Source organism: Haliotis asinina, chromosome 9 (assembly GCF_037392515.1).
Source record: "Haliotis asinina isolate JCU_RB_2024 chromosome 9, JCU_Hal_asi_v2, whole genome shotgun sequence".
In the NCBI taxonomy this organism is placed as follows: Eukaryota; Metazoa; Mollusca; class Gastropoda; order Lepetellida; family Haliotidae; genus Haliotis; species Haliotis asinina.
This window is the reverse complement of record NC_090288.1, coordinates 45748658-45758452: the sequence shown is the minus strand read 5'-3', so window position 1 is coordinate 45758452 and position 9795 is coordinate 45748658. Positions and strand designations below refer to the sequence as shown.

The following is a 9795-nucleotide window of genomic DNA, read 5'->3' as shown; positions in this document are numbered from 1 at the left end:
CAAATTAAAACCGGTTTATATATATCACAAATGTGTTCGGCATACACATTGCCCCACTTTGTGCATATATATGTATACTTTTATCCTCCCCGTTGGTCCTGTGAATGTGACTTTCATCCCACCTCAGGTGGGGATCCTATGTACATGCTTTATATCTGTATAACTGTTTTGTGGCTCTTTCTGCCTGTACTGTCTAGGTGACAACAAGCCCTCTGGATTGTGTTTTAGGTTTCACCTGGACTGTGCAGTCAGAATTTGCAGATCCGAGCCACGCCTTTGTTTTAATACATGTTATTGCTGTCCTTTTGTGTTGTGTCATCTTTGACTGGAGGACTTAGCGCAGTAGGCACACTTGCCCATCCCTTTTCATCGTGAGACGTAATTGTTACGCAATCAGAGCAATTCACCAGGTCTTACATATATATGGCCGTTTTCTGTTTTACAACTGTATTTAAGTAGTACATGGTGTGTAACCATCTACCTCTTATGCCGCAGACAGCCACCGCGGCCTGAGTGTAAATAAAGTTCAGTTCAGTTCACTTGAGTACACGGATTGGTCACATTTTTAAGCAGAGAGGTGGTCGACCATTTGACGGTATAAGGTTAAAACACTGGACTGTGTTGCCATTCAATAAAAGTATATGAAATTATTACAAGAGTAGTTTCCCTTGATGTCTGACAGTGAATCCAGACTTGTCACATTCAAAATATCCTGAAAAAGTATAAAGGTAGATCATTGAAAATTGTTCATTAAGGGGTTAGTGTTTCCTTTTTCTGTTGTAATAGTGCAGCTGCTATGGAGCCTTGGATGAATCTTCCCAGGAGATTGACTGTCCCCAAAATATGCCTAAGCATTGTAGTACATGCGATCGTTGATAAACTCGGGGTTGCAGATATTCAGATCTTAAAAACTGGAAAAATATCATGCAATTCCAGAGAGTAAAATTTGAATCAAGTGATTTCATATGTTTCATATGTTGCGCCAAATGAGTGAAAGTATGTTCCTCTAGATGTTTTTCAACTTGCCTTATAATTAGTGTCCACTGGATTGTCAAGATGTTATGCCTATAACATATGCAACATTTGACATTTTCATTCAGTTAATCTATTTACTTTGAGAAACCAATATCTGGCATTAGTTAGCATTAAGAACAAAACCTTATTAAACTCCCTGAGGAAAAAGAACGGGAGGTAGTCGCAGAGTGCCTGCCATGTTGGATTTTGACCCATCCGGAATATCGGTGATCGACCCCAAACTGCCGGAGCTAAATGGACGGTGCGAGGTTGTTGTAGGCATGTAACGTTATCGACAGTGTGACGTACCGTCAGATCGTCTGTTTATTTTGTTTATCTTTGAGTTAAAACTGGGTCACAACACATGTGAGGTAAATGATGGTTTTTTTTTAAAATTTTTATGTTTCCTTGTCGGTGTGTAACCAACTGGCAGTTATAAAGTCGCCTAGGGACGTTTCGCCTTTGCTTGTTTTATTTTGGCTTTCGTTGTTTTATCATGGCAAGTATTTCTTATGTCACAATGGCATACGGCATTTTTGGTCTCCGATGTTTGCTTACTACCGGGCTATCCTCTTTAAACAGCATTCCGAAGACAAGAGTCCTGTCAGTGTAGACTAATATACCCAAGTGCAACCTTCGGCTTCAAACGAACTTTAAATATATTTCTTGTATATACGGCAGAGTTATCTCAAGTACACGGCAGGTCAAACATTTGCAAGGTATCACAGAACTAGGGTTTGTTACTAGTGTCATGTGTGAATGAGTGAGTGAGTGGGTTTAGTTTTACGCCGCTTTTTGGCAATATTCCAGCAATATCACGGCGGGGGACACCAGAAAATGGGCTTCACACATTGTACCCATGTGGGGAATCGAACCCGGGTCTTCGGCGTGACGAGCGAACGCTTTAACCACTAGGCTACCCCACCGCCCCATCATGGGTGAAAGACACTCGATTCTAGTTAACGTAATCAATCGTCATGCCGGAGGCCCGGGTTCGGTTCCCCACATGGGCACATTGTGAGAAACTGTTTTGCTGGTATCCATCGGTGAGTGGGTGAGTGAGTATGGTTTTACGGCTCTCTCAGCAAAAAACACCTGAACTGGACTTCACACAGTGTACCAGTGTGGGAAATCGAACCCGTGCCTTCGGCGTGACAAGCCCCCCTGGGCTACCGCACCCCTCTAATCAAATGATAAGAGTGATAAGATACATCTTGAAAGGTTGCTTTATTAGATATCGTACATCAAGCAGCATAAAACATTCAAAGCAAGACATTAATGGTTATTTTTTTAAGCACATCTAATATTTATCACTTTTAAACTTAAATAAAAAGCATAACATAAGCCCCCAGCCTCATATGGAACTGAAGTCTTGTCCCCGAGAAACACTTGTTGCTATGACTGCTGAGGCACTCGGGTCGACCTCAAGGTCACCGCGTCTTGGCTCATCCTCTGGACAGCCACACGGCCTTCGAGGTCGGAGAAACACTGCGTGCCCGAACTTCACCAGTGACCATGGCAAGATGGACGCAATGAGCAGCTCGTGGAGAAGGAGTTGTTTGGATGTCCATTGGCGGCGTCCATCTTCATAGACGGGCATGCCTGGGGATATAAAGCAGGAAGTTTACTCGTTAGACTGTAGCTGTGCCTTGAATTGGGCGTGAAACGACACATATTTGCACCGGCGTAGTCTGAACATTTGGGCAACGATACGATACACTAGAATGGAGTTTTTATGCCTCGATACAAGACTTCATGCCTTTCAATGCCTTTGTTAGCGAAATATTGATACCCAACAAGTCTTCACTCAATGTAGCAAGAATATGTTGACGCGAAACATAACAACCTATGCATCGTGATGCTATCGTAGCGTGACCTAGGATCGTGATAGCAAAGCGATTGTTAACTCCCGTACCTACGACAAAACAAGGGTGAACCAGGATTCGAACCCACAATCACAGGATCCTAGTGTGTCCAAGGGACGCAACTCTACACAGGCGATTGCGTGAGAGAACTGTTAATGCCTGACCCCATTTCCACAACTAAGGCCAAGAGTAAAACATTTCTTACCATAATGCTTGCCGTCACCCATTGTCCAAGGCCATGTGGTCGAGAACGTTGACTTGACCCACGTTTCCACCGACTTCACGCTCGGGAGGAGTTGTCCATAATCTTTGACAGCACCTGTACATGCAGTTTTATTGGAACATGAATATAGTCTGTCATCCAGGCGCCTGAACCAAATATACCCAGTCTAGACCCTACAAGCCTAGACCCTGTGGCAAGTCGACAATAACAATTGTTTCACTGGGCGATTTGTAATGATTGATAGGGCAGTAGGGTACCCTAGTGGTTAAGACGTTCACTCGTCAGTCCGAAGACCCGGGTTCGATTCCCCACATGGAAAGAATGTATGAAGCCTATTCCTGGTGTCCTGACCGTGATACTGCTGAAATATTGCAAAAAGAAAGACAAACAACAACAACAACAAACAACAAAAACAAAAACAAAACCGGCGTAAAACTAAATTCGATCACTCACTATTGTTTGATTTTAGGGGTACCCACATCAGTAGTGGGAATCTTATTTGGGTTTTGAAATTTTAAACAGTCGTAGAGCTGCAAAATATGGAAAGTCTCTGTTTAAATTCTTATTATGTAGTTTTTAAATTATGAATACCGTTTTCTCCTATAAAAAAATACCTATGTCAGAGACATGGAGTAAGGCTAAGATAAACGCATCACATATTTTCATTTTAGATACATAATCGTCTCCCGTCTTGGGCAGCCCATGCAAGTCGCAAGAGGCTACGGACATAATCTTGGGGTCCTTTCTCGAGGCAACCTTTTCTAAAGTTTAACCTTAACTCCCATAGTTTTAATATTTCACTACAGGTACCTTAGAGACTTACCATCACCTTTTTGGTGTGTGAAAGGAGGCCGTAGTAAGACTTGCTGACTTGGTTGACACATGTCATCGTATTCCAGTGTAAGTGGAAACAATCATAATATCCTATCAGGTCCGATACCAATATTCCCGCTACACGCTTCACACATGGCACCAGTTGAGTGAGTTCGGTTAGGGACACACACGATCACTGTTTGATGCCTGCAAACCTATAACCTTATTTGGGACCTTCCGGCCAGCTATATAGCGGCGGTCTGTAAATAAACGAGTCTGGGCCAGACAATCCAGCATGAGCATCGATCTGCGCAATGGGGAGCCGATGACGTGTCAACTGACGTCAGCGATCCTGACCACCCGATCCCGCTAGTCGCCTCTTACCACAAGCATGGTCGACTTTTATGGTGACAGCTTTTTTCACATTTTGACTTGTTATATGATCAATAAACATTTGCGAAATCCCTTTTGTTTCATTTCGTATGGGTCATTCCATTTAGCTACAGAGGTACTAAGGGTGGAGGAATCAATCATGAAATATGTTTTTTCAAGACGTATGACTAATGGGACGTTGAGCTAATGGGGTGAGACAGTCAGACTTCCTGACTTTGTTGACGCATCAGTTGCATAGATCGATGTTCATAATGTCATTCACTAGACTGTCCAAACTCAGTTATTTACAGGTGAGGGAGCCGAGTGGTTAAAACGTTCGCTAGTCACGGCGAAGACCCGAGTTCGATTCCCCATATAGGCACCATGTGTGAAGCCCATATCTGGTGTCTCCCGCCGCGATATTGCGGGAATACTGCTAAAAAGCGGCGTAAAACAATACTTAATTATTTACAGACTGTCGTCATATAGCTGGACTATTACTGAGTGTGGCGTCAAATAACTGTCAAATATAATACATACATGAGTTGTCTCGGTCATTTTGAGTCTGTATCAGGTCCTCAGTAGGAGTTGTGACGTAGTTCCCCGCCAGGAAGGAAAGGGCGGCCAACAAGATAAGCGTCCGTTCAGGAGGTCGGAGCATGTTCGATAGCCACATCTGTCAAAAATAGAAAATTAATGAAAGCGTGGCGATTCACTCACATCTATTTACCTTCTTTCAGATACTTAAAACAGACACATATGAATGATTACAACTGGTTTATTATTGACACAACAGGTTATGCAGTACAATTATAGATAAGTGGCACTTACTACTATGCCAGGAGAGAATATTACCATCTTAGCTGTCTTGTTCTTTAATGACTGTCGGATACGCGTTCACGAAACATTTCTGTAACGTTTGTAGTGGTTTCTTCAAACAAGTTGGTATAACAAAGAAAGCAAGGGTGTTTGTTTGTTGTTTCACGCCGCACTCAGCAATATTCCAGCTTTATGGCGTTCATTTTTTGGGTGTAAGTCTTCATATGTTGACAACTTTAAAACCGAAAAGAATCTGCAAGAAAAAATTGCAGTTTTGCCGTTCAAATTATTGATTTACGTTTTGGAATAGAAATAAAAGTCATCGCTCTATTTACTGAGTCTCAAGGTCTATTTACTGAGTCAAAGAGTCTCTCGTAACTGAGAATGAGATAAACATACACAAAGTTTATACTTTATAGGCTTTGGCAATATTGCTGACCGCATACAAACAAACAAAGGAGCAAGCAATAGATGCACATGAACATATGCTAGTAGTTTCTTGAAACAAGGTGGTATAACAAAGAAAACAAAGATGTTAGTTTGTTGTTTAACGCCGCTCCCAGCAATATTCCAGCTTTTTGGCGGCGGTCTGCAAATAACCGAGTCTGGACCAGACAATCCAGACAACATCGATCTTCGCAGGTGAGAACCGATGACATGTGTCAGCCAAGTCAGCAAGCCTGACCGCCGTAGTCTGCTCTTTAGACAAGCACGTTTCACTGAAGCAGTTAGTGCTGGGCTCTTCACGGGCTGGGAACAGCAAAGGTTCATGAGCTCAAATACAACCCGAAATCTTAAAGGTTCTTTTAGTTCAAGACAGTCAGCATGTATCCAGACACCTGTATATAACCGACTTCATAAATATCGTAGAAGCACTTGTGCAAATATATACTTAAGTGCCAAACTGAGATTTCAGAATTTGAGAAATGTGATACTTTCTTTGCAGTGACATGTTTCATATGTTGACTACAGTGAAAATATCACCTTGCCGGAACTACCTTTTGCAGTTTCGTATCCAGAATATAGTTACACAACATAAAATACATGCATGACTACATTATACATAACTATAAGCACTATGACCAACCTGGGACTCCTTTCACAAAGCTACCTTAACTAAGGTTAACCTTAACTCCCATTCTTTAACACTGCACCAAGGTTACCTAACCTTAGTGCAGTGTTAAAGAATGGGAGTTAATGGTTAACCTTAATGAAGGTTGCTTCGTGAAAGGAGTCCCAGACGACCAACATGGACAGGTCAACTATTTCAACGCACTGTCAGTCCTCGATCGAGTTGACCGTTTTCAAAACGTTTGAGGTACGGCCTTTTGTGATTAAGACGTTAAATAGGATTTGATAAATTTGGATGCATATAAAAGATAGAATATTTAATGTGGCTGGTGAAACATGATCCATCTGTTATCTCGTCTCTCATGAAAATATTACGATTTTCGTGGAACTTAATATCTTCCCTTCCTTCTGACAGCATTATTGGCGCCATTCACATCTCGTTGTCGAAATGACGTCAAAGATTGGGATTTGTTTTTTAAGGACGACGGCTGTGGTAGCCTGTTGCTAAAGAGGAGCTCAATGAGATAAAGAAAATATTGGGCAGTAACGTAACTATTACACTCGCATGCATGTATGTCATACCGATTATACTCGTCCTGGCTGGGGTGTATACAAAGTGCGCGATCTTGACAACCAGTTGTCACTTCAATAATTTGTGGAGATATTTGTGACCGTGTTAGATCGTAACCGCGATGTACCCACATATTCAGCTACTGCATTCAGTTTTTTGTCTAGTAAAAGTCTTTATGACATAAAGGCTCGTACAGTGATCTATATATGACAGACATTGATCCCCAGGTGTACTCTTAGAATAGAAGTGACGTAAGTCCTCGAGTTACACGCCTAGGTATAATTATTACAAAGACCGATTTGAAAAGCAGATTTTTCTTATTGAGCATGACGGCCTAGCAGCATGCAGCATGTCAGTAGCCCCAACATATCTGTACAACAGATATGCATGAATGGTACAGAAAGGTGGAATCGTTGTAATACACTTAACTCCTAAATAGATATTATGAGTAGATTTAATGACAGACATTAAAGACTCGTATTTTTTACACAATGAACGTTCACACAATTGATAACGAAACATGTTAGCTGAAAATAAATTTTAGTATAACCAACATTCACAATTGGCGCTTGTTATCCATAGAAACTTCAGTTAACAAAATTCAACAGGCAACTGTAAACGTAACATTAACATGTCCCCAAGCTAGACTGTAGTGTTAAAACTAAGTTCTCTGTAAAACTAAGAATTCGCTGTACTCTACCTTACTGCCTTACCTTAGTATCACGATCCGAGGTGATGCAACCGTAGCGATTCAGCTTGTGTTGACGTTTGTAGTTGACGTCTGCTCAGGGAATTGTCAAACAGGAAGTACACAAGCTGTGTATAGTAACGCAGCGGTCACGTGAGTGTAGACCAGGAAATATCTTTGAAGGTCGTGATGATTGTAATGTAATTACGTCTTTGAATGACATTTAGAAGCGATACACACAAGGGCGAGATGGTGTTTTTTATGAATGCCATCCCCTATATCTTCAGGAACACAGGGTTTCGGAGTATGTTCTTATTTCTCCATCAGGTGAATTCATCGATGAAGGAGTAAAGATATACTCAGAAAAGACTTTTTTTCCGTAACATATATTCACTATAATAATCTAATCTACGGGACGGGGCGTAGGGTAGCCCGGTGGCTAAAGCCTTCCCGGCGGAGTAGCCTAGTGGTTAAAGCGTTGACCATGGATCGATTGGTGCAATGTGTAGAGACCAGTTTCGGTGTCCTCTGTCGTAATACTCCTGAAATATTGCTAAAGCGGCGTAAACCTAAACTCAGTCACTAATTCACCGGAGGTACCATTATCTCGGCGCAAAGATCGGTTTGTTAAATTAGTGCCGAGGAAAGAGTCGGCCAGGACGAAAAAAACTTATGTAATAATCTGATGACGATTTAACAATGTCTACTTTAACAATATTCTATTACATTCAATTATCAGGGTCGTCTTAACAACGTTATTGGCGCCGGGTAAAGCAATGCATAGGGGCCGTAATGAATAGTCTGTTGCATGTCATCTGATATTATTATATTTGATCATTATATCATATGGCTTTAGTGTTGTATATGACAGCTATCTGACGAAAAATATATAAATAAATAAAAAAATACATTAACACCGGATTATAATTGCTGCAATATTGCTAAAAAGAGGTGGAAAACTCACAACTCACTCACTATCTTGTATTATAACTTTGACTTTGTATTGCCACGAAGTCCTATTGTCTACACAGCGAAGCACTGGTGTTTGTATTTTGTATAGAAGTGTGAACATTGTTGATTTTAGAATACAATTGTTGATTGTAACATACTGGATTTTGTTTGTTTGTTTGTTTGTTTCACTCCAATATATTTTAAAGACTGATTCCCGATTCTTTTCAGTTTGGACTTCAACTCGTAACAACCTACTCAGCTCTTAACAGCATATATCTACTGCATGTTATTGAAACCACAATTCTGTGATGGACTGAGTCAGAAATGACTGTTATATTGTCATTTCACTGTCAGTTTTTACAAGTGCAACCTAAGGTTAATACTGATGTATAAGCAGGATGGCAATAGTTATTTTGCTCTAAAATCAGTGTCATCATATCGTTAACAATATTATGTTTAGTTGGAAATACAAACGATTATGATCTCCCAAAAACAGTTACCAGATGAACATCCACTAAATATGGATTGGTCATCCCAGTTATTTTAGCCTACTATTTCCTTATCGTCACATCGTTAACTTATTATTCTCGGTATATTTAGGTTGTATATGATTCCGAGCGAGGGGCGAGATTTAGACCAGGGTCTCCTTTCACAAAGCAACGTATGCTAAGGTTAACCTTAACTCCCATTCTTTAACACTGCACTAAGGTTACTTTAGACTTAGGTTAAACTTAGTAAAGGTTGAGTGACCAGTGTCATATTGTGAGCATCGATCTATGCTGTTTTGTTGGGATACGATGACGTGTCAACTACGTAACGAGCCTGACCACCCAATCCCCTTAGTCGATTCTCACGACAAGCACAGGTTACTGATGATCAAATTCAACCCGTATCTTCACGAGTTTTGTTTTGGTTTTTAAGGCGAGTGAGAGAGTGTATATGGTTTTTCGCCGTTGTTAGCAACATTCGATGCGGGGGGACACCAGAAATGATTTTAATACATTGTACCATTATAGGGAATCGAACCCAGGTCTTGAGCGTCATGAGGGGTTACAAAAAAAGGCTTACAAAAAACTATACATCGCTGAAATTCTGTATCCAAACATTTGTGACGGGCAAACAAGTATAATGATATTAATGTAAGATCATGTAGTATCAAAAGTGGCCCGTGAAAGGAAGGGAAAAAACATCTGCAGACAGGAATCTTACACACTGTTGTTGTCGGAAATTGCAGCAGAGAAAAACGACGCAGTTTTCCAAGAACGTCCTCCGTTGAAATGCTCGATCATCTCTCGGCATGTCTCCTGCCAGTTATGATACTAGCATATTGGATCAACTGAGGGCCTGATCCACCAAACGTTCGTATCGGCGCGGCGTTTGGAAGCCAATGATAGACCAGAGAGTGAGT

The 9795-nt window shown here is 41.1% G+C and overlaps 1 protein-coding gene across 1 annotated transcript; it reads right to left on the bottom strand.

Moving 5' to 3' along the window:
- Positions 1-2224: 2224 nt before the first annotated feature.
- LOC137296256 (uncharacterized) lies at positions 2225-7561 on the bottom strand. Its single transcript, XM_067828004.1, has 4 exons — positions 7462-7561; positions 4828-4963; positions 3085-3198; positions 2225-2616 (listed from the first exon to the last, which is right to left on the bottom strand). Exons 2-4 carry the CDS (start codon positions 4961-4963, stop codon positions 2369-2371), a joined length of 498 nt encoding a protein of 165 aa, XP_067684105.1. The 5' UTR covers positions 7462-7561; the 3' UTR covers positions 2225-2368.
- Between the last annotated feature and the right edge of the window lie 2234 nt (positions 7562-9795).

What these genes read in the sequence shown, in the direction of transcription:
- LOC137296256 (XM_067828004.1), bottom strand. Translation starts at nt 4,963, where the DNA reads ATGTGGCTATCGAACATGCTCCGACCTCCTGAACGGACGCTTATCTTG. An exon ending in AAATGACCGAGACAACTCAT is followed by an intron (nt 3,199 to 4,827) that starts GTATGTATTATA and finishes CTGCATGTACAG; the next exon opens with GTGCTGTCAAAGATTATGGA. An exon ending in GGGTGACGGCAAGCATTATG is followed by an intron (nt 2,617 to 3,084) that starts GTAAGAAATGTT and finishes TTATATCCCCAG; the next exon opens with GCATGCCCGTCTATGAAGAT.